Below are 24,672 nucleotides of genomic sequence, written 5' to 3'. Positions count from 1 at the left end.
TTTTACAAAGGTAGAGTGAAGTCATCACAGCAGAGATGGCCTGGCCTGCAAAGTCTTATCTATTTACTATCTTGCCTGTCACAGAAAAAGTTATAGACCTCGGTCTAAAAATAAAACAAAATTCTTTGTTAAGACCCTAAAAAGAGATAAGAAGCTTCCAACTGTTACCCAGGAACAGTGGTGCACACCTGTATTTCCAGCTATGTGGGAGGCTGAGGTGGGAGGACCACTTGAGCCCAGGAGTTCAAGGCTACAGTGAGCTATGATTGTGCCACTGCACTCCAGCCAGGTGACAGAGCAAGACCCTGTCTCTAAGATTATACAAAAAAGAAAATAAACTTCAATTGTTCAAACAATAGGGCTTCTATGGAGGTTAGAGGCATTATCTCTCAGCAGTTTCAGTAGAAGCCCAGGGTTAAAAAAACAACAAAAAAGGCTTATCTCAAAATGATTTGTGTGACTTTCATCTAACAGAGTGAATTCCAAGAAGATTCACAGATAACCTATGAAGATTTTAAGAGAATTATATTATCAGAAATACCACTAGACTGGACTGGTAGGTACAGGAACATTTCAAAATGAACAGGCTTTTGGACTCCCAAATTTCTATAAGCAAAAAGCAGGTTGAGAAAACTACTCAGCTGTAAACCTGTGCCAACACTTATGAAAAGAGAAGGATGATCCAGAAAGCCAAGTCAACGGTCAGGAAGAATTATTCCTAGGCCCTCAGTCCTAATCAAAGACCTTCCAACATTTGTCTGTCTAGATTTCAGAGTTACTATGGACATGTGACTCCTTTGTGCCTGTTTTCTTTCATTGAACAGTACCTATAGTGGTTATCCAATGCCTGTTCCACCGCTCTATATTGGAGGAAGGGTAGATAACTTGCTTTTTTAGTTCATAGGTCTTATCAAACAGAACTGCACTCAAGGTACTGTACTCAAGGAATAACAGAGAAGCCTCATCTGTACTTAGATCTGATCTGAATGATGACATCCTGGATTTTGAGCTGATGTAAAGGGATGAGACTTCTTAGGGGTATAGGGAGGGGGTAAACATATCCTATTTGTTCAATACGGATTATCTGAAATAACACACATATATCCTACATTGGAGGGAATATTAATATTCTACTTTAGTCTAAAATGTGATTCTTTTTAAAAGAATAATTTTGGAACAATTTTAGGTTTACAGAAAGTAACGAAAATAGTAGAGTTCCTAAATAGCCTTCACTTTGTTTTCCCTAATGTAATTATGTGTGTATGTAACTAGGATATAATTGTCAAAATTAGAAGATTAACATTGGTAGATTACCACTAACTAAACTCAGACATTGTTTTGATTTCACCAGTTTCTCCACAAATTGTCCTGTTGTTTCAAGATTCAATTCAGGATACCACACTGCCTTTTGTGATTTTCGTGGCTATTAGCAGTTGGAAAATGAAGGATTTAAACCAAGCTGTTACTGGTTGCTCCATATATTCGCCATGTTTATCCAACTGACTGCACATCTATAGGAAACAGAAGCTCCTACCACACTAGATGGTTGAATGGTTGCCCCCCAAAAGCTATGTCCATGTCCTAATTCCTGAAACCTGTGAATGTTAACATTATTTAGATAAGGGGTCTTGCAGAGATATTAATCCTGAGATGAGGAGCCCATCCAGGATTATCCAAGTGGGCCCTGAATGCTATTACAAGTGTCCTTATAAGAGGCACAAAGAGGAGAGACAGAAAAGAAGAGGCCATGTGAAGATAGAGGCAGAAATGGGAGTAATATAGTCTCAAGCCAAGGAACACCAAAGGATTGGTGGCAGTCACTAGAAACTAGGAGAGGCATAAAACAGCTTTGTTTCCCTGAACCTCTAGAAGGAACATAACCTGTTCACTATCTTAATTTGGGACTTCTAGGTTCCAGAACTGTAAAGAAATAATTTTTGTGATTTTAAGTAACTAAGTTTGTGGTAGCTACAGAAGACACAAGAAACTAATACAAATAAAAGGCATCATTTATACAAATAAAAGGTATAAATGATAGTAGGAGTACATATCATTTATAGATTCCTCTGTTAAAAGGTAAGACCTCCTCCACCACATCAATAATTCCTTTCTAACTCTACCTGCACTACCCCTACCCCACCAATCTTAATACAGTGGGACCAATGAGTAGGATATTGGTTCCTACCTACATTTTTAATTGTCTGAAATGAGATTAATTTACATGATCCCATTGCTAAAAAAGTAGCTCTACTTACCTTTCTTTTGGTTTATCATCTCTTTTTCTTTCGTAAGTGGCATGGTCTTGCTTCGTTGGATCATAATGTATGATGTCCCTATGTAAAAAAAGGAAGGGAGGTTGGAAGAGATAAAAACAGAACACTAATACAAAAAGTAAGTAGCAAATTATAATTCAGCACTAGGAAGATTCTAATTTTGCAGCAAGAAGAAGCCATATAACATCAGATAAGATAACTAGGATCTTACTAGAAATAATATATACATATATTTTTCTTGGAGACAGAGTCTCGCTGTGTTGCCCAGGCTGGAGTGCAATGGCGTGATCTTGGCTCACTGCAACCTCCGCCTCCCAAGTTCAAGCGATTCTCCTCACTCAGCCTCCCAAGTAGCTGGGATTACAGGCATGTGCCACCATGCCTGGCTAATTTTTATATTTTTAGTAGAGACGGGGTTTCACCATGTTGGCCAGGCTGCTCTCCAACTCCTGATCTCAGGTGATCCGCCCACCTTAGCCTCCCAAAGTGCTAGGATTACAGGTGTGAGCCACCATGCCCGGCCGAAAAAATATTTTAAACTATCTACTTTTGAGATTTCCTGGATTTTTTTAGCTTTTAAAATGATTTTAAACATACTAAAATACATACAGATAAAATGATATACTATCTGGGATTTGCATAAAACATTTCATTGTGTAAAGTAGGGGTTGGATAAAGGTATAGAAGAGAACACTGGTCACATGTTGGTGACTGTAAAAGCTAGGTGATGGTGTACAGGGCTTTCATTACCTGGTGTACAGGTAATGATGGTATACAGGGCTTTCATTAGTCTCTCTAAATTTCATGCCTGAAAATTTCCATAACAGTTACATTTATATAAATACTTTTACAGTTACTATTTAAACTGCTTCCCATTTGTTTCACTAATGAAAGCGATGCTGCTATGACATCTAAGTGTATAAATACAGAAATAATTTAAGATTAGTTCCTTGAAGTGAATAACTGGGTCAAAGGCAAGTATATTTTTAAGGGTCTGATACATATTGCCAGCTGCCTCCCCAGGCCATTAAAAGAGGCCTAGTTTTAAATTGAGTTCAAGAAGACATTTATGGCAAAGGATGATATGGTAGAATGGGATGGAACATAAAACATACTTAAATTTCTTAGCAGCTACTGATCCTCTGTTTGTAGAATTGCTTAAGTTGATTTGCAAAACACTTTGTACAACATTCAGGGCTTTCTTTTTTTCTTCAGCAAGCTCTTCGTCCTCAGCAGTTTTCTTTTCATTTACCTCTTTGAGGAAAAGGGATAATTAATACTCTCTTGGAAAACACAGCCTGAGAAGTCTCAATCATCAAATATTTACCAAGTACCTAAACATGTTCAAAATCCATTAAGACAGGAAGAAGAAACTTTAACCTCATTTCACTAACCTCCATAACCCAAGACCCTCAGCCATAGCAAACTCAGAAAGTCTGCGTGACCAGACAATGAAAAGTCCTACTTCTGTTCCTAATTATGAAAGTCTGAATTTAATGGCTTTCAGTAGCAAGTCTAAAACTTTTAAGGTAAAGATCGACAAATGTAATAGAGCAAGATACTAATAACTACAGTGATTATAGACTCTTTGATTTTTTTTAACATTCTAAACATAATCTAAATTACGTAAATCTAAAAATGATAAAGACAGTGAAAAATGGTAATGGTATATCTGACAATATAAGATATTAGTGGATAGTTGTTTCAGTCTTTGATTCAATAACAAGTATTATGGGAAAAAAACCATATGCCCTACACATACTAAGGCATCATGGACTTTTACAAGCTACTATCCTCATCTACTACAAACAGACAAAATATCACAAAATAAAGTTAAACAGCTAGTTTGGATTACAGAAATACAAAAGTAGTCTAAGCCTGTATGACTCTTTCAACTTACTGCAGGATATAAATAACCAACTAACAGAAACTAGAATAAAATGCTGATTTAAGTACTCTACAGGGATGCCCCCAAAGTTTCTAAGGATTCAAAGGAAGTTGAGATAGTGTTTAACTGAATCAAAAGATGCTTTATAAACTAGGTAGAGTTATGAGGTAGGAAAAGATAAGAGTTGAATCCCTAGAGGTGGTAGGAAAGCATGCTAGGTGTTGGAAACAAAACGAACACATATATTGAAATAATAAAGTACAAAAAGTTTACACTGCATTAGGTTGAAACTGCTAATTTCAACAACTTTTGACTATCAAAAACATCAATTTAAATTTTAATCTAATAAGCATTAGGGAAGTAGATTATAATGCTGAAAAAGGCTCAAGGTGATATAGGCTGGCTGTGCTGCTTACTTGAGACAAAACGTTGTGCCTCAAAATTTGGGAAGGGGTCTGGTGCAGTGGTTCCATGCCTATAATCTCAGCACTTTGGGAAGCTGAGGCAGGAGGATCACTTGAGGCCAGGAGTTTGAGACCCGCCTAGGCAACACAGCGAGACCCTGTCTCTATGAAAATACAAAAATTAGCTGGACATGGTGGCACATGCCTGTAGTCCTAGCTACTAGAGAGACTGAGTTTGAGGTTACAGTAAGCTATGACTGTGCCACTGCACTCCAGCCTGAGGAACACAGTGAGATCCTGTCTCCAAAAAAATAAAAATAAAATGTTGAGAAGGAAAGAAAAAAACAACAACAGAGATTCTAAGAATGGACACGCCATCAACGCAGAAAGGTTAAGAAGAGCTGGTTTGGACTTGCTGAGTTTTAACACAAACTCAGGAAAGCCTGTGGAAAATATCCAACAGGCGTTTAAGACCAGTTGGGAGCTCAGCAGAACAGCAAGGAAGAAAGAAGATCCAAATTTGAAAAATACTCATGTGCAAGTGAAGGCTAAAGCTATAGGGACTTACAGAACCCTGGGAAGAACCCATATTTGGAGGCAAAAGAAAAATTAGGAATAAAGAGTTAAGAAAACCAGGAAGTTATGATGCAATTGGAAGCAAAGTGAACATTTCAAGAAGGGATGATCAACAGTGACATATGCTCTAGGTTAGCTGAAGAGGATGTCATTGGAGACAATGCCACTGCACTTGGAGGACAAGTTGTTTATGGCTTTGAGGGAACACACACCCAAAGAGTTGTAAAGAAACAGACAAAATTGGCAGAAGTTAAGAAAATAACCTATGTACCTTCTAAATGAAGGTTAGTCTCCAGGTTCTGTTCATTCTTGTGTTTTCAACATGGAGTTTTGAGTGAGAAAGTCAAGTAGAATACAATGCTGGAAAGGGCTCAAGGTGATGGAGGCTGGCTGTGCTGCTGCTTGCAGGATAGACAAATATTGTGCTTTCAAAAGTTGGAAAAGGGCCAGCTACAGTGGCTCATGCCTGTAATCTCAGCACTGAAACAGAATTTGGGAGGACCCTAGAGAATTCATTTTAAAACTCTCTGAACCTTGGTTTCCTGAAACAGTCCAACACTGTTAATAATCACCTCAAAGAATTGAGAAGATCAAATCACAGATTGTTTTCAATAAAAAGCCAACTGCTACTGAATTAGATGTAATTTACTTTTTCACTTCAAATTTAGAACTGAAAGAGAGATGGAGTACAAACTTGAAAACTGGCATGGTTAGAGGAATGGCTTTTTTGGGACCACAAGACCTAACTGTGTCTGTAGAAAAAGGAAGAAGCTAGAAGGAGAAGAATGAAAATGCAAGTGATGAAAGGGGTAATAGGAAGTAGGAATGGTGAGGATTAAAATGCAGATTAGATTAACTCAGGAAGGAGAAAAAAAAAGAAGGGCAGAGAAGTTCTGAGATTAGGAGAGGGAATTAGGGAGCTCATTCAAGCCAGCGACGTAAGAGGTAAGGTGTTTTTAAAAGGGTAAGAGGAGAATGTCCTGTAGAAAAAGATTGGAAGTACTGCTGTGAAAAATGCTATAGTAAGTGAAAAGAAGTAGAATTAGGATGCTTCTGATAGCATCATTACTCTTAGATACATTCAAACAGGGATAAATTCAAGTAGAATGGCATTCAGTGATACACAGCTTTAAAAAATAATCTGCACCAGGTATGCACACTGGAGGACGATGAACACTCTTCCTTTTAGAAAGCCAAGAGTGACTTAACCGTCTTCCATGGCTTCACCCAGCACCTGCTGATCCACTGACACAGGCTGCCAGGTAGGAAACTCAACTTCTTCTCATGCCAAGGATGGGATAGAGGAAAATGGTACCTTTGGTGGATGTTATTTTTTCCTTTCCTTTCTGGCAGCTCTAAGTAATTAAATTTTCCTAAATTACTGTGTACAAACAAACTTAGTATTAACTGTACATTTGATTGTAAACTCCTCAATCCAATGTCTTGGGATGGAGAGTTTCTTCATGTGTTAAACAAAGGAGGTATACTAGGTGATTTCTCAGTGTCCCCAGATATGACATCAGGACTCTGGACAATGAAGCATTTACCTTCCTGTTCCTCTTCACTGTCAGTTTCTAGAAATCGAGAGTCCATGCGGAATCTGTCATCAGTGCCAAAGTGCGACTGTAAATCCATGAGCTACACAGACAGAAAACATACATAATTGATAGCCACATTCCCAAGAAATTGCTTCTGACGGAGACTGTCAATGTACACCTCCCCACACACTGAAATTCACTACATTAAGATGTTTGCCTACCTCCATCTACTTATGAACCAATCAGAGAGGATCACAGAAGACTCACTCTCCAAATAAACACCCCGATGCTATAATGTAGGTTAAGGTCTGCCTGCATTTACCCAGATTTAAGGACTATGTCAAAAAAATAAGGACATGCTGCAAGTCTAATTATTTTCAGTCTTCACTAACCTTCTGTCCAGCTCTGCCCTCAAACTGAGGTTTAATTTTGAACCTATTACTGTCATCTTCAGAATCAGATTCCTCATCATCACTGCTATCAAACAGCTTCCCTGATGTTTTACCCATAGACTCCTGTGAAGAAACACAACATTTATTAATAGCAGAGGCAAACAAGCAGTATTTCCCTTCATAACGTAATCTTCTCCCTCACATTGAAAGCCAGTAACCCAGACTCATCTACCAGGAATGAGTAAATGGCAGGTCAGGTGGAAATTCCTGACTCAGTGAAATCTAACTGGCCTCTGGGATCACTAATCCAGAGGCTCCCCAGTGAAGCCTGGATTTGGGGAGGTAGTTATTACATGCAAGAACAGTTTTTGTAGTGTTTCACTAATATTGATGTCATGCTGCAGATGTTGTGGAGAATATAGGTTCATATATAAAAATCTCTAAGACCCCTGTAGTCTCAATATGAGGTGACCTGGCAAGCCCTGGGTCTCACTGGGGCTCTCAGGAGGGTTTTATGTTGAGATTGCCAGTTGTTTGTGGTGTGGATCTGCAGAAGTAGATGAATGTCCACAGAGACATCCTGAACTTCTTACTTTCACCCATTCCTCTCCTGGATTGCTCTGCTCCTGAGTCGATGTCTCCTCTGTTTCACATTCACTGTCAGAACCGAAGATGATGTGCGTTGGCTTATCCTCTGGATGACCATCCTAGGGAGGCCATCGAAAGCATTGCATCTTAAAAAGATTTATGATGAACACTCCAAAAGCAATTGCAACAAAATCCAAAATTGACAAGTGGGATCTAATTAAACTAAAGAGCTTCTGCACAGCAAAAGAAAAACTATCAACAAAGTAAACAGACAACATACAGAATGGGAGAAAATATTTGCAAACTATGCATCTGACAAAGGTCTAATACCCAGAATCTGTAAGGAACTTAAACAAATCAACAAGCAAAAAACAAACAACCCTAGTGAAAAATGGGCAAAGGACACAGCAGACACTTCTCAAAAGACAAACACATGGCCATCAAGCATACAAAAAAAATGCTCAACATCACTGATCATTAGAGGAATGCAAATCAAAACCACAATGAGATACCATCTCACACCAGTCAAAATGGCTATTACTAAAAAGTCAAAATATAACAGATGCTGGCAAGGTTGCAGAGAAAGGGAAATGCTTATATACTGCTGGTGGGAATGTAAATGCATTCACCCACAGTGGAAAGCAGTTTGGCGATTTCTCAAAGAACTTAAAACAAAACTATCATTTGACCTACAACCCCATTAGTGGATATTTGCCCAAAGGAATATAAATCATTCTACCATAAAGACACATGCACACATATGTTTATTGGAGTACTATTCATAATAGCAAAGACATGAAATCAACCTAGATGCCCATCAATGGTGGACTGGATAAAGAAAATGTGGTACACATGCCCCATGAAATATTATGCAGTCATAAAAAAAGAATGCAATCATGTCCCTTACAGCCACATTGATGGTGCTGGAGGCTACTATCCTAAACAAATTAATACAGGAACAGAAAACCAAATACTGCACGCTCTCACTTATAAGTGGGAGCTAAATGTTGAGTACACATGGGGGAGCAATAGGCCAGGTACAGTGGTTGACACCTGAAATCCCAGCACTTTGGGAGGCCAAGGCAGGCTGATTGCTTGAGCTTAGGAGTTCGAGACCAGCCTAGGTGACATGGTGAAACTCCATCTCTACAAAAACACAAAAATTAGCTGGGCATGGTGGCACGTGACTGTAGTCCCAGCTACTCAGCAGGCTGAGGTGGGAGAATTGCTTGAGCCTGGGAGATGGAGGTTGCAGTGAGCTGAGATCATACCACTGCACCCCAGGGTGACAGAGTGAGACCCTGTTAAAAAAAAAAAAAAAAAAAGAACAATCAACACTGGGGTCTACTTGAGGGTGGAGGGTGGAAAGAGAGTAAGGATTGAAAAGCCACCTATTGGGCCGGGCACAGTAGCTCACGCCTGTAATCCCAACACTTTGGGAGGCCAAGACAGGCGGATCACATGAGGTCAGGAATTTGAGACCAGCCTGGCCAACATGGTGAAACCCCATCTCTACCACAGATATAAAAATTAGCTGGGCGTGGTGGCAGGTGCCTGTAATCCCAGCTACTCAGGAGGCTGAGGCAGGAGAATTGCTTGAACCCAGGAGGCAGAGATTGCAGTGAGCCGAGATCACACCATTGTACTCCAGCCTGGGCAACAAGAGCAAAACTCCATCTCAAAAAAAAAAAAAGAAAAGAAAAGAAAAACCACCTATTGGGTACTATGCTGCTTATCTGGGTGACAAAATAATCTGTACACCGAACCTCCAAGACACACAGCTTACCCATGTAACAAACCTGCACATATACCCCCAGAACCTAAAATAAATATTGGAAGAAAAAAAAAAGCATTGCGTCTTAAAACAACCCAATCTCAAACTGAACATGTCTAAACCTATCACTCCTTTCCCCTGCCAAGTCTACTTCCTGCCCTTTTTCCTTATCTAGTGAATGCCATCACCATCTGTTTATTTGCCTAAGACAGAAACTTACAATTCCTCTTTCTATCCCTATCCAGTTATCACCAAGTCCTATCAATTAAACTTCTTGGTATCAATTCAGTCAATCTATTCCCATTGCTGTTGTTATGGTTTTGACTTTCCACCTCCCCAAAGGCTCTCCTTGGTTACAGACGGACCCGTTCGATTTGTTTTCATCATGGTCTGAAGGATCTCTCCCAAACAGAGGTTGACAAACTTTTTCTGTAAAAGGCCAGAGTAAATATGTTAGGCTTTGCAGGCCACATATCGTCTTTGTTCTGTATTCAAAAACTATTTTTAGCTTGAAGGCTGTACATAAATAGGTCATGGGCTGGATGGCCTTTGAGGTGTAGTTTGTCAACTCCTGTTCCAAAATAGACACAATTAATCTTCTCTCCTTTGCTTAAAATTCTTCACTCTCTTTTCATTTTATGAACAAAATGAAACCACTAGCCTCATTTGTTGCCCTCTCATGCTGTATAAGTTTTAATTACACTGATTGAAAACATTCACCCTTGTATAAACGGTTCCTTTTTCCTAGAATGAAAGCCTTTCCACTCCCTTTCCACCCTTTCACCTGGGCCTGACCAATTCCCACAAATCTTTTCCTACCACTCAGCTCAGACTACAGAAGCTCCCAACTGACTTAGTGTGTCTCCTGCGTGCTGCCAAGGCACAGGGGCACAACCCCCTCCTGGCCCTGTGTAACTGAACTGTGACTGTCAGCATGCCACACCATGAATCAAAAACTGTATGAAAGGCAAGATCACCATCCTCATACTATAAATCTGGCACTTACTATAAAGGTGTACTTAACAATTGTTAGAAGAATGAACAAAAGCCCATTACAGTAAATCTTGGCAAGACTTGGCAAGGTATAAATCACTTGACAAGTGATTTTTATGTAAATTCAGACACATTTGAATACATTACTTAACTATACCAGGTATAGCTTCTAAATGAAAGAAAATTATAAAGAAATTTTCAGATAAACCAGATGAAAAAGCTAACTCAAGAACCAAACATGAAACTGGTGAACACCAAGACAATCAGCTCTATGGGGGCACACCTAACTTCATGGGAAAGAAAAGCTGAACTTTCTGAGTTCTTGTTAAATCCATACATTGAAAATATACTCACCAAATTTGCCAGAGCATTATGCACCAGCTTCTTCTGCACTTCTTTTGCTTTTTGCCTCGCTTCCAAGGCTGCCAAACGCTTCTCATTGTCTTCAGCATGCTTATCTTTAGCACTCAGATCTGACGAATTACTAATAGAAAGTGAGAAATCAGTTTTGATTTCCCGAGTGTCCTTGGATGAGACCTTTGGTGATTTCTTGAGAGATGTGAGGCTGCTTGAATCAGACCGCTCTTCCTGTGAAGCTTCTGTCTTTGTGGTACTATGGCAGCTGTCTTTGTCAAAGTCTATGTTGTGAGTCTTTGCACTAAGACTTAAGGACTTCTTACCTTCTAATGGCCTAGAAATAGGATTCTTACTTCTCTTTTCAGAACTGCTAGGGGACACTGCCTTACGATCCTGGCTCTCAAAAGTGGTCTGTCTTTTTTGAGGCTGAATATAGTTTGGGCCATTCGCCTTCTTTGCATGTTGGCATGGAGTCACTTCACCTAATGAGCCATTAACATATGGGGACCCATCTTCCATGGATATGATACTGGGATCCTCATGTTTCATGGAATTCTGATCTTTATTAATATTGTTAGAGGCAACACTGTCTTTCAAGGATTTTTTCATTGACTCCTTTTCATATAGACAGCCTACTCCCTTGAAAGCCTGAAATTTTGGCTTTAAATTGTTTTCCTTTGGTTTCTGTTTGCCACAGGTGTTCTCCTCTCCTTCTAACAGGAAAGCCACAATCTCCGCAGGACGAATACACTGTCGGCCTCTGCGGAGGCCAGTGGGAGTCTTGGGGCTCTTGGAGCCTCTGTGAAACTTGCATTGGGTGGTGGTTTCTGGTCCATCACTCTCAGTATCTTCATTTGGAACCTTCAGATCACTGCCAGCCAATTGTTCCAAATCAGCTAAAGTGAGATTCACACGAAGGCAGTTTTTCATCATGGCATTATACTCCTCACCTCCTTCAGAGTCAGCTAATTCTGATGCAGAATCAGCATCTTCACTGCTACTGGAGTGAGAGGGAGATTTATGATTAAGAGACTTTAATCCATGACTGAGGGCTGACTCTACATTGCTTTTTCTTTTTTGTAGTTTAATACAGTGATCAGAAAGCTCACAGTTTTCTCTATTTTTGAAAGAAGTTTTCTTCGTAGATTTTTCCATTTGTGAAAATTCTGTACTGTTTTTGACCTTAGCAACATTTTTTTTCATCGCAATAATTTCATCTGTATCTCCTGAGTCATACTCACGATCATTTCTCATAATATCATCATCACTATCATGGCAAGAGACATGATTTTTGATACCTAAACCTATTAAAGAATGCAGTTTGTGAACGCCTGATTTGAAATCATCCCTTACAACTTCAAAAGGATCATTTTCAGATTCATTTATTGAGGGTTGTGTACTTCTCTGTAAGTTTTCCTCTTTCGCAATCATCATTCTCAATTCATCTTCAGAATCAGTATCATCATCAGAAATGCTGTTTCTCTTCTTGGCAGTTTCCAAGCCAGAAGTCTTAAAAGGTAGATTTTTAAGTTTCTGAGTATCAGAAACAGGTACAGGAGATGATTTAGAAGGAGTAATGGAATCACAAGTTCTTTTTTGTGAAGCCTGTTGCTGTGTTAAGGGTGGTCTCTCTATTACCCTCCTGGGCCTTGTACTCATGGCCAGAGACCCAGTGGAACTCTCATCCTTCTGCACTTTTATTATCTTCTTGGGAGGGCCATGAAAGTCAGAGAACTCTCCTCGCCGTTTCTTACTCATAGGGTCATTCCCTCCTTCTAATTCCCAAGTCAGGCTGGATATAGGAATGGTGTTTGAGAAATCCTCCCCTATCTTCTTCAGGTTGTGGCAGTATTTTGAGGGATCATATTTGATGACGTTACGCAAGTCAAGAAACAAAACTAAAGCACTTGGTTTTAGGAAAACTCATCAATCTTTGATACAAAAAATATTGCTTAATCTCAAATAAGTCATTCCCCCCCACCTTTCAGTTTCCTGTAAAAGAAAATGAGGACTTAACTAGGTTACCTTTCAGGGTCTAAGAAACTGAGCTTTCTATGACATTTGCTGAGTTAAAGTCTAGTACCACCACTATTAGTTGGCAGAAATTACTCGGAGTGTATATAGATATTATAGCAAACCTATTCAGATTATATTATAGGTACACAGGTCTCAGGGCTATTTTCTGTAAATCACAGAAATCCAACCATCGAACTGATACAGTAAAGCAAAGTTCTGGGTTCAGGAGAACCCAGAGGACATGGCCACATGTGTGTCCTTTACTCTCAAATTCTTTTGGCTATTTCTGTCCTCTCAGTTCTTACTCATCCTAACTCTGATTCTCCTAGCTGAATAACACCCACTTCACATGAACTCACTCTCTGCAACATTTTTAGGTCTTTATTAGAAAGCTGGCCTGGGCACGGTGGCTCATGCCTGTAATCCCAGCACTTTGGGAGGCCGAGGTGGGCCGATTACATGAGCCCAGGAGTTCGAGACCAGCCTGGGCAACATGGTGAGAACCTGTCTTAAAAATAAAAATTAAAAATTAAAAAAAATCTAATAAATCTTTACCAGGCCTATGTTGACATTATCCAGGAAAGATTCTAGTTAACATCGATGTGTTGTAATGATGGCTGTCATTTGCTGATTCCCTAAAGCATATGAATAGGCAAGTATTAAGGTACTTTAAGCTATCACTCTTTTTTGTTTTGAGACAGGGTTTCACTGCTACCCAGGCTGGAGTGCCACGGCATGATCGTGGCTCAATACAGCTTCAACCTTCTAGGCTCAAGTGATCCTCCCAACTCAGCCTCCCCAGTGGCAGGGACCACAGGCATGTGCCACCGGGCCCAGCCTGATTTTTCTTTTATTAATATTTTTTGTAGAGTTACAGTCTCACTATGTTGCCTAGACTGGTCGCAAACACCTGGGCTCAAGTGATCCCCCAGTGGCCTCCCAAAGTGCTGGGATTACAGGTGTGAGCCACTGCACCCCACCTTAAGCGATTACTCTTGAAAGTCCCTTTTTTCAATAACTACTTATATGTGCCAGTTATATGTGAGGTGTGCCAAAAAGTGTCTATTGTCTCTACTGTCCTTCAATATCTTCCTCTTTGCCATCAGCAGCTGCCATTGGTGGAAAGCTGGAAAGTGGAAAAGAAGAAATCAGTACTTTCCTGACTTTGAGCCACTTGTAGGGAGGGCAGAGGTCACAGCTATGTCCGGTGCAACTAGGGCCTGGATTCAGGTAGTAGTGGTTTCAGTGGCACAGTAGCTGTGAGCTCGGAGGACACACGTTTTTGCTTCTCTAGTCCCAGTGGGGTAGTGGTTTACTGCAGTTGTCAATCAGTGGGGAATCTGACCTTTGGCTTTTGCTCCTCCAGCACTTGTTTAACTAACTGCATATATTATAATCCCTCTGTTTCAAATACCTGCTACTGTTTCCCTTACTGACTGACACCAGGGTTACAAGCTAAAGAATACATCAAGACGGTCAGGGGCGGTGGCTCATGCCTGTAATCCCAGCTCTTTGGGAGGCCAAGGTGGGCAGATCACAAGGTTAGGAGATCAAGACCATCCTGGCCAACATGGTGAAACCCCGTCTCTAGTAAAAATAAAAAAAAATTAGCCAGGCGTGGTGGCACACACCTGTAGTCCTAGCTACTTGGGAGGCTGAGGCAGGGGAATTGCTTGAACCCAGGAGGCAGAGGCTGCAGTGAGCCAAGATTGTGCCACTGCACTCCAGCCTGGGGACAGAGCAAGACTCCATCTCAAAAAAAAAAAAAAAAAAAAAAAAGATTAAAAAAAAAGAATACATTAAGACACACTGCTCAGAATTCCATGATACCAGGTCTTCAAGGTCTCAGACAATGTGACCTCACTGAATAGGCATTAGAATTTGCTCACACTCTGCTCCAAACTATTTCTCAACCCACTATCCTCGTGCTTGCCCACATATTTTTATCTACTATTCCTACTCCCAAGACTACTTCCCATCACTTCTTATTAATTCAAAACCTACCTCAATTCTAAAGCCTTCTTTAATGATGGTCTCTGGGTCTCTCACCCCTCTTTAGCTCCTTCAGCAATGGCTTTGAATCCATGTATGACAATATGAATAAATTAATAAACCAACCTGCTTCTTTGGCACTCATCATTTGAATTACTTATTGTATAAAACCTCAATCCATTTTCTCATGCTCTAATTGTTTCATACATGTAGGTGAGTACCAAGAAACTGGGAACACGCAAACAAACACCTAAAGATTCACTGATAAGAGACAGTGAAATGCTAAAGGTATTTTACAAGTATCCGTCACTGTGGTAAATAATTACGTTGAGAGGCCAAAGGATATTTTACGTTTATGTTGATTTTTAAGGTGAAGAACAGGTAAGACTCTTCCAAATTTGCTCACAACCCAATTCTAAAAGAAAAAAAAAGAATTTATTTACTATATGTGACACAAATGGAAAAGATTTAATAACAATATTAGGTAAATACAACAAAAAAATCAGTGGGCTATGATTACTGTTGGGTTTAGTTTTCTGACAATGAAATAAGAGTTACCAAAAAGAAAAATTGTGAGAGGAAAGAAAAAAAAAGGAAGATTTGGAGCAGCTATCAATCCCAAGTAAACCATGTAAGATGGTTTACAAAAAACACTGGCTGCTAATTTGAACAGGCAAACTTGGGACCTGCCTGTATTCCTTGCTACCTATATCCCTTGAAAGTCCACCTCTGCTTGAGTTTTGATTTCTTTCTCTGTAAAATGATGGAGAACTATGCTTACCTAAGAGTTGTAAATGCACCTTGAAAATCATAAAGTCCTATCTATGTTAATTGCCTCCAAGAAAGGGGAAAAGAGTAACTGGTTTTAGACATGACACCCACAATCACGTGATCTCAGGCATCAGTTTCCAAGACCATGTAATTGGCTCAGGCTACAGAGGAGACTCACCTTATGCCCTGGCACTTCTGTCCCTGGCACAGCTTTCATATGGAAATCCACTCCTCCTGTCTTTTCTAACAAGTTGGCGTTACCTGTTGTTGATTCTTCTTTCTTAGCTTTTGCTGCTTCTCTCTCTTGGGCCAATCTGAATCAAAAAGAAAATACAAATAAAAGAGTCAAAATAATCAGCCACGTAAAATGGTTATTTCACTTTAGGTGTGCCTAAATGAGCACTATAAACAGCTTTGTAGTATTAAAAACCAAAATAAAACAAAAATGCTTTCTTAGTAGCATAATAGCTTACCTACTTATCTGAACATACAATATGTTTTTATTATAGAATACTGGAAGACAGAACCGTTAAGAAAACAAAACATATTCCTTATCCCTCATCTTGTTAATATTTTGTTTACTTAACTTCATCTTTGTTCTATATGTAAATATACATATTTTATAATGTAATCCAAATATCATAAGCACAGTTGGGTACACTTCATTTATCAACTTATACGTTCTTTGAAAACATCACTATGATTGCTGTACAACATGCCTTTCCATCAATCTACTGTAGTTTATTGACCAGTCCCTTACCACCAGCAACTGAGCTATACGGTTGGACAGCAGTGACAAGCTGTGCTGTCAGGGCTGTCCCACCAGAGCATGAGGGTTCTTTTCTTAGCCCATCCACTACACTACAATCAGTCTCCCAAATCCCTGACATGCACGCTTACACCTGTGCTCTGCTCCAGTGGATGTCCCAGTTCCCCTTTATGGAAGACCAAGACCATGGATCGCAAGTTCTCTCAATTTTCCCCTTTCAATTTATATACGTTTGGCATTTTATATTATCTTCTCTCCATTCACTCTTCCCCATGACGAAGGTATCTTTCGGAGCCCAATTTGTTAGGTCTTGATTATCCATATCCTCCTAATGAAGAGAATGCCACCTCTTCTGATTCAAATCACCGCCACCTTCTTCAGGCCTGGACAACTGCACAGAGCAGTCCTCACTGGCCTCTTTGCCTCTGGTCTGTCTCCTTTATGTCCCAGAACAACCATCAGACCCATGCTTCTCAGGCATATCCACGCAGATACTCCAAGCAGCAGCACTGTGTGCTCAACCTGCTCAGCATGGGGCTCCAGTGCCTGCACACAGTAGGCTGGCAACTGCTGCTGGAATGAAAGGTATATAACCACCCTGTTCACAGTCCTAGGCTTCAGCTGAAGAACAAAATCAAATTCTCACCTTTTTCATAAGGCCAGTCCCCCAAAACACGCCTCAAAGTAGGTTGCTTGCCACTCGTTTTAGAATATATCTGTTCTTGTTACATTTCATTGGTCTGGAACAAGCTTATCAACTCTCCTGGTCATTCTACCTGTATATTCTTTTTTTTTTTTTTCTTTTTTTTCTTTTTGAGACAAGAGTTTCACTCCTGTTGCCCAGGCTGGAGTAAAATGGCACAATGTAGGCTCACTGCAACCTCCGCCTCCCAGGTTCAAGTGATTCTCCTGCCTCAGCCTCCCAAGTAGCTGGGATTACAGGAGCCCATGACCACACCCAGCTAATTTTTGTATTTTTAGTAGAGATGGGGTTTCCCCACTTTAGCCAGGCTGGTCTTGAACTCCTGACCTCAGGTGATCCACCCGCCTCGGCCTCCCAAAGTGCTGGGATTACAGGCGTGAGCCACCATGCCCGGCCTCTATCTGTATATTCTTAAATTGTTTCCTATTTTGAAAACTCCCCAACAATACCTTTTCTTCCTGAAAATACCTTTAGGATTTTAAAAGCTCTAATGGTTTTTATAATACATTGTCTTGCTCTTAAATCACTTGCATAATCACTCTTATGCCTGTCATACAGTGATCTCCTATTTCCTTTATATTTTGGTATGACACTAGCATTAACAGTCAAAATCAACATATGCAATTTAGTAGTCTACTAAAATTTAAATGCAGACAATGCTAAGATTCAGCAACTCCATTTTCTGATATAAACTGAGAGAAACACCTGCATATACATAGGATACGTGCTCCAGGATCATCTATGACCATGAAAAAGTAGAAACAGTCATCAGTGGGAAGGGACCGCTACACTGTGGTATAACCATTTTCTGAAATACTACTAACAATTGTTATAAAGGGAGAAGATCTACATTGCCACAAAAGGGTGTGTTAACAAAGAGAAAATAAGTACATATATGCTTTTATAGCTCATTAACAAAGAGAAAATAAGTACGTATATACTTTTATAGCTTATTACATACATACGTAAATGCATGAAATTAACCTTTTTGTTCATCTGGGGTGAAGGGGATTCAGAGTTGAAAGGGATTTCAGCTCTACTTATAATGTTTGAATTTGTTAAGAATATAATACTATATTACTTGATAATTTGAAATAAGTAAATATATAAAACCACTTACAATATAAAAAAAATAGGGCTTAAATCCATGTGGAGCAAAACTTACCTGTGCAGAAAGCTTTCTTTTGCTAGTTGAATTTGTAATGTTCCACCTTTCCATTTTGTTTTATTTAAAACAGACATACCTATAAAGTAAAGAATTATTACAAGTACATGGCAATGCAAAAATATATTTCAGCTTGTGCTTTTTCTAATTATTTAGTATCAAGAAAAGCAGGCTTGTTTATCACAAAGAGATCCAGGGGAAGTGGAAGAAAAGAAATGAGACCTGGAGAGAGGGAGCCTAGGCTCTTATTTCATCTTGACAACTTACCAAAAGAGTCTTTACACTCCCTATCTCACAGTGTTACTAGATTGGAATGAGGCAAAATGTGTAAAAAGTAAAGCAAAATTTATTTGCAATTTGTTTGTAAACAAATGTCAGGAACCTCTGAATAACTGATATTTAATGTATATTTTATTGTTATTTCCTGTAACTATAAAACATATATTTCCTGTAACTATAAAACAATCATCTTTTCAGGTGAATCAGAGGACACTCTGGAATCCTACAGCACCTTAATTTTATTTATCACCTCATATTAATTATCACTGTAGAACTTGCAGATGAATTAACTATGAGTGACTGAACTGTTTGAATTACTATGCCGTAGTAATTGATTTCTCTGAGCATCTGCCGTCAGCTTCCTTAATAATACCATTAACAGAATTTTGTAGGTGGTAGATACTGTACTAAGTACAAATTTATCTTTTCTTTTTGAGACAGAGTGTCCTTCTGTCGCCCAGGCTGGAGTGCAGTGGCACTATCTTGGCTCACTGCAACCTCTGCCTCCCTGGTGATTGTCCTGTCTCAGCCTCCCAAGTAGCTGGGATTACAGGTGCCTGCCACCACACCCAGCTAATTTTGGTATTTTTAGTAAAGATGGGGTTTCACCATGTTGGCCAGGCTGGTCTCAAACTCCTGACTTCAAGTGATCCACCTGCCTTAGCCTCTCAAAGTATTGCAAATGTATCATTTAATTTAATTCTCACAGAAATATTATGAGGCAAGCACTATCTTTTGTCATTCATCACATAAGCAAACTTGGGCTGAGAAGTTTAAGTAACTTGCCACAGGTCACAAAGCCTAGTTGATGTATTCTTAACCACAACTTCACATTTGTCACATATATTCCTCAATGTAAAATAGAATAAAGCAATCTTTTTGCAAATGAAATTACAAAAGACTGATTGCCCTCTTCCTCTATTAGCGTGTTCCCTTTACTTATTTTCCGTGTCTTTTTTCACTTTTTGGCCTCCAAATAACTAGAATATGTTACTGTGTCAGCGGCAGTATGGATTATCTCCCATTCTTCATTGAAGGCCACTGTTTGCCCTTGACTTTACTAAACTTATCAACAAGAGATTTCACAATTTCAAGGATATGGTCTTACAAGAGTGTATTTTAAAGCCCCCTCAAAAGTGTTTAGTGACAAGGATTAGCTGTCAAAGAAATGATCAGACTGAGGGGGAATGTGGCATGATATTCAGTGGGATATATGTAACAGGCAGTTTCTATGAAAGTTTGGTCCCTTGTCCAAAATATTTGAGAATAGCAGTTTTAAGTAAACCCACCAGTAAAGTGCTACCATGTCTGCTGATGCCAAATGGAATGGACCTAAACCTGCTGAGTTATACGATACTGGAATTCTCTTCATCACTGCTGTCCCTCTGGATAACGTAAAAAATGGCTGTGGAGGTTTAGATTTAGAACCAGTTATTCCAAGTTACAGAGTGATATAAACTGGCAAACAGTATAGAAAATATATGATGATCTTACATTTTTTCAGGTCCGCTTCTGCTACACTGATGTTGATATATGCAAAAACTTTCTGTGGGTTTCCTAAAAAAAAAAAAACAAAAAACAAACAAAAAAAACCAATTTATTTAAATTCTTATCCAGAGAGCAATGTAAAAACGGTTGTTTCTAAATTAAAAAAAAATAGCTCTTGAAAACTTATTATTTCAAAGATAAACCTTGTTTTTTTTATTGGCTATAAAAATAAGCATAATTATCAAAATATTCAAAAAAAAAAAAAAGAAGAAAACGTCCAGTAGTCAGTTAAGGAAACATTTTGATTGTATGCTAGTGATAGTCTACTTAACGGGACACTTAATCCATGTTAGAAAATTCTAGTCCTCAAAACTGGAAGTTAATATGTTTCTGAAATCAGATGTTTTAGAATTTGGAATTTTTTCTTATTTCAGAAACAAATTCTGGTCAAGTTCCACATCACACATTATACCTCCACAACATCACTTAAAACTTTTGGTGTTCAGAGCTAACATTTATCTTGGGGTTGTTTTATTTTCTAGCACTTAACCTGAGTTATGTCTGCCTATAACTGCCCAGTGAAGGACCATAAATTTACCTTGGTCATCTTTCCGTGTGATGATCTCCACATCCGAAACTTCTCCAAATCTGCTGAACTGATTTTGTAGGTCTGCCTCAGAAATGTCCTGGCTAAGGCCACCCACATAAAGGCGCTTCGTTTCTCTGTTCACTTTCATGAAGGCTGGGCATATACTTGGGTGTGTTTCAGTGGGAAAAGTAATTTTCTGTATACAGAGAAGAGTTCTTTCCCTTAGTTCTTCTAAAATCTAACAAAACAACTACTTCCTCTGAACCTTCTGTATCAAATCCGTCTCCTGGATCTGTATTTCACTTCCTATTGTATTACTTCCAAATTTTAGTCTTCGAGGTTTTGCCCAAGCCCTACATCCACATCTTTCATGAATGCACTTTGGAACAGCAACCCCATACCCATATAGACACAGGTACAGACAGAGTTTTTTTCCTCCAAATGGCCATAATATTACACTCTATCCCTCTTAATTTTATGTATTCATGTTTTTAGATGTTTTTCCTTGACTCATTCATACATTCATTTACTGTCTTTAACAAAGTCTGACAGAAACAGGATGTAACGCACTAAAAGATAAAAAGAGCTAGCCTACCTCTTCCTAATTGTCTCCACCCCCAACCTACCCACCCCAGCCTTCTTCCTCCTATAAGACCCAAAGAAGTGAATAGAGAGGCTAGGAGCTCCTGGAGCTCCTTATAGTCACAAAAGAATAAAACAAATGGCACAATATTATGTCACAATAAAAGTGCTGCAAAGTGGGGTTCAGACACAAAGATCAAGGGATATAGCGAATACAGACTTGTGTTTTTGCTATGTGCCTGCATTGTACAAAGTAGTTTGCATGTTTCCCATTTTTCAGGAGAGCAGAAGAGGTTAAGTCACTTCCTCAATGCCATACCGAAAATTAGTGAATCCAGGATTATAATGCAGGTCTACCTTCAGAACTTGGAATTCTTAACACTATACTATGAAGGTTGCTGTATCACAGGGGACTCAGGAAAACTTTTCCAGAGGTACTAGGGCCCATCATAGTATCTCTCATTTCGTTTAGCACCCGGCAGGCGCTCAGCTCTCGCCCTTCCCTTCCCCAAGAGCTGACAGACTCTTTCCAGAAGAGACTCCCAACCAGCGTCCACCATATGGCGTGTATTCTGGGCAGAACTTCGGCCTACCTCTTCGCGATAGTCTCCGCCCCAAGCCTACCCACGGCAGCCTTCTTTCTCTGAGAAGACCCAAAGAAGTGAAGAGAGAGACTAGGAAACGGCCCTGTGACTTCTCATGCCCGAAACCCACTCCTCACCAAGTCGTTCACCTAAAGCCAGCGCCGCTGCAGCCCCTAACTTCTGGTCACATGTCCCAACGGAGCATCCTCTCTTCCTTCCTACTCGATTTCCAACCCAGCCTCCTAAGGTTCCGTTACCACAATTCAGTTCCCAAGAGCTTTTAATTTCCTTTTCCGTCCTCCCACCTTCCCTGACGCCTCCGTCACCTCCCCCTCAACGACTGCAAAAGAGCCCAAACCAAAATCCCCTAGTTTCTATTGAACACTATCGCTGTGTGTACCAATTCCTGGACTAGGTCGGCGTAAGAGAGGAAGTAGGTGAAAAAAATAAAGAGGCGCTCCCCTCCACGTGATCCCAGCCCTGCCTCTTTAGTGAGGCACGCGGCCGGGCGGCTCCAAGGCTGCCGGCTAGGGTGAGCAGCGGAGCGCTTGGGCTTGGAGTAGCAAAGAACGCGCTCTCCAGAGAAAGTATAGCCACTGCTTAGACAGCCAGGGAAACGTGTGCGGGGACGTGGAGGACTCAGGCTCTCGTGCGAGCGCGGAGTTGGACGTGCAGGGCCGCTGGGGTCACGCGGGGCTCTCCCGCCTCCCCTCCGCGTGAGCTCTGGGATGGTCCGCGCCGGGAGCGCGCGCGAGGCTTGAAGCGCGGGTGAAGCGCTCAGGTCGGAGTGACAGCTGCGCTGCCGGCCCGGCTGCGGTCAGCAACGCGCCATGGACGCAGAGCTGGCAGAGGTGCGCGCCTTGCAAGCTGAGATCGCGGCCCTGCGGCGAGCGTGTGAGGAGCCACCGGCGCCCTGGGAAGAGAAGTCCCGAGTCCAGTACGTGACCCCCCAAGTCCCCCAGGGCCCGCTGGCCAGGGTTCCCGGGCCAGGCGGGTGAATCTCCACAGACATCCTCGGTCTCCTACTCCCAGCCCTAGAAAGTGGGCATGAACTGGCATTGATCCTGTCATGACGATGGCCTAGAGTTGGGAGCAGCGCGTACGGCGCCCAGCTGTAAACGCATTGCAGGGTATTAACTCGTTTAATCGCAGTCGTCTGTGTGGATGACTGACAAGGAGGAAGTCTTGACTATATCCCTAGCTAGATAATTCCGCCTCCAGTATGCAGAAGTATCTCTAGTTGGGATTTAATAACTCCGTTTGGTTTCATGGCATTTGTTTTGGTAGGTCAGCTAACCATCTCAACTGATAATGACTTTGTGTTTACGATGACATAAAAATTCCTTTGAAAAATAACCGGTAAAAAACTAAGTTGATAAAAGAAAAGTAGTTAATATAGACTGCAGGAGAATTTGACATTCCTCTGAGGTAGGTGCTACTGTTAGCCCTGTTTTATAGTTGAAGAAACTGAGGCTCAGAGAAGTTAGGTAGCTTGTTCAAGGTTCCAGAGAAAGGAATTTTCAGAGATGGATTGGGACCCAAAAATTTTACTCCAAAGTCTGGGCACTTTTGGTTTATTGAAGGAGAGGGAGAGAAAAGCTCTGCAACCGTAATTATGTATCATCATCTCAAACATAGAAGCCTCTCGAAAACATAAACTGTCTTCAATTTTTGAGTCAAGAGTAATTTGACATAGGTGCAGAAAGAATGAGATTTTTCCTGAGCTAACTGGAGAAGAATTGGTAGAAAATGGGAAGGAGGAGATCTACAGAAAATGTCTGCGTGCGGTCATGAAAGTAGAGGAAGCTGTGACTGGTTAAAGGGAGAGGAAAAAGGTGTGCTCCTCCACAAATGAGAGTAAATGTATTAAAGACCCTTGCTATTTGAGGTGTGCTCCACAGATGGGACGCTTTAGCATTACCTGGCGGTTTGTTAGAGCGACATCCTGACCTACTGAATCAGAATCTGCATTTTAAAAAAATACACTGCCCTAACAGAGGATTTGTGTGCACACTTGGAAGTTTAAGAACCAGGGAAAAATAGTTTCTTTACTGGCCACAAGATTTCATTAGTTCCCATAGTAGTGTCAACTGAAAAATCATGAGATCTGCAAATTTAGAGAGACTATTTCTTAAAAAGGGTTACAGCCTGCAAAGTGGCCATCCTGACAGGCTAGGAAGCATAGTCTCAGGCAAAGCAGAAAGGCCCACACTTTGGAGGAGGAGGGGTTGGGGCAGGGATTTATGCTGTATGAGTGGGCTAGGTATACATATTCAACAGGTTATAGGAGGGGCTATGAATATTCACGAAGGGAGATGTGCTCACCTGTACTGAATAAAAATGCATATTACATGCATTCCATATTCATTTTGGGAAGCTGACTTAACATTTAAATGCATTACAATTAGGCCCTGTACGTCAAAAGTTGAAGGAGGGAAGCAAAGGTACTTAAGTACACAGGCCTTGTAAACCTGTTAGAACAAGTCCATGGTTGGTGATCTTATCAAAAGAAAATTTTTGAAATCATTCTCTTGTCCTATCAAAGCCTGTGGAACAGGGGAATCAGTTAGCATCTGGTGGTGGATGAACTGCAATTATTTCAATATTGCTTATCTGGAGGCCAGTGCTAGTGAAAAAAATATTGTGGCAGTTAGAACATAGTTCATTCTCTTAAAGGTAGGGGGTATGTGACTTAACCCTTGCCTGGCATGGCCTTAGGTCTTGTTTATAATTTGGTATCTTATTGCCACAGAGTCCGTTCTGCAACTCTTACGATCTCTATTTTAACATTAATGCTGGTCAGTTGTTGTGTCTACATCCCAAATAGGAAGGGGTATAATGAGGTGTGTCTGACCTCTCATCCTGTCATGGTTAAGAACTGAGTTTTTAAGGTTTCTTTGGGGTCCCTTTGACCAAGAGGGAGTCGGTTCAGGTGATTGTGGGGGTGGGGT

At 40.4% G+C, this 24,672-nt stretch overlaps 2 protein-coding genes across 11 annotated transcripts in view; one reads left to right on the top strand and one right to left on the bottom strand.

Annotated features, from left to right (window-relative positions):
- The window catches only part of NOL8 (nucleolar protein 8), a 28,144-nt gene extending 6,141 nt beyond the window's left edge, over positions 1-22,003 (bottom strand). For 3 of the 9 annotated variants that reach the window (XM_009456897.4, XM_016961134.4, XM_016961136.4), the window contains exons 1-12: positions 21,731-21,868; positions 20,565-20,751; positions 19,973-20,035; positions 18,200-18,278; positions 15,741-15,876; positions 15,138-15,206; positions 10,781-12,658; positions 7,665-7,778; positions 7,072-7,194; positions 6,689-6,779; positions 3,389-3,527; positions 2,256-2,333 (exon numbers count right to left, since the gene is read on the bottom strand). In XM_009456897.4, coding sequence (XP_009455172.2) covers positions 2,256-2,333; positions 3,389-3,527; positions 6,689-6,779; positions 7,072-7,194; positions 7,665-7,778; positions 10,781-12,658; positions 15,138-15,206; positions 15,741-15,876; positions 18,200-18,278; positions 19,973-20,035; positions 20,565-20,703 — 2,909 coding nt within the window. In that variant the 5' untranslated portion in view covers positions 20,704-20,751; positions 21,731-21,868. Of the gene's footprint in view, positions 1-2,255; positions 2,334-3,388; positions 3,528-6,688; positions 6,780-7,071; positions 7,195-7,664; positions 7,779-10,780; positions 12,659-15,137; positions 15,207-15,740; positions 15,877-16,462; positions 16,590-18,199; positions 18,279-19,972; positions 20,036-20,564; positions 20,752-21,730 lie in introns of those variants that run through there. The other 6 variants (XM_016961135.4, XM_024345746.3, XM_009456898.5 and 3 more) reach the window with 5 other exon arrangements.
- The window catches only part of CENPP (centromere protein P), a 289,427-nt gene continuing 286,737 nt past the window's right edge, over positions 21,983-24,672 (top strand). For both annotated transcript variants that reach the window (XM_001146410.8, XM_054658903.2), the window contains exon 1: positions 21,983-22,658. In XM_001146410.8, coding sequence (XP_001146410.4) covers positions 22,552-22,658 — 107 coding nt within the window. In that variant the 5' untranslated portion in view covers positions 21,983-22,551. The remainder of the gene's footprint in view (positions 22,659-24,672) is intronic.

Source organism: Pan troglodytes, chromosome 11 (assembly GCF_028858775.2).
Source record: "Pan troglodytes isolate AG18354 chromosome 11, NHGRI_mPanTro3-v2.0_pri, whole genome shotgun sequence".
NCBI lineage: Eukaryota > Metazoa > Chordata > Mammalia > Primates > Hominidae > Pan > Pan troglodytes.
This window is presented reverse-complemented; position numbering and strand designations above follow the sequence as displayed.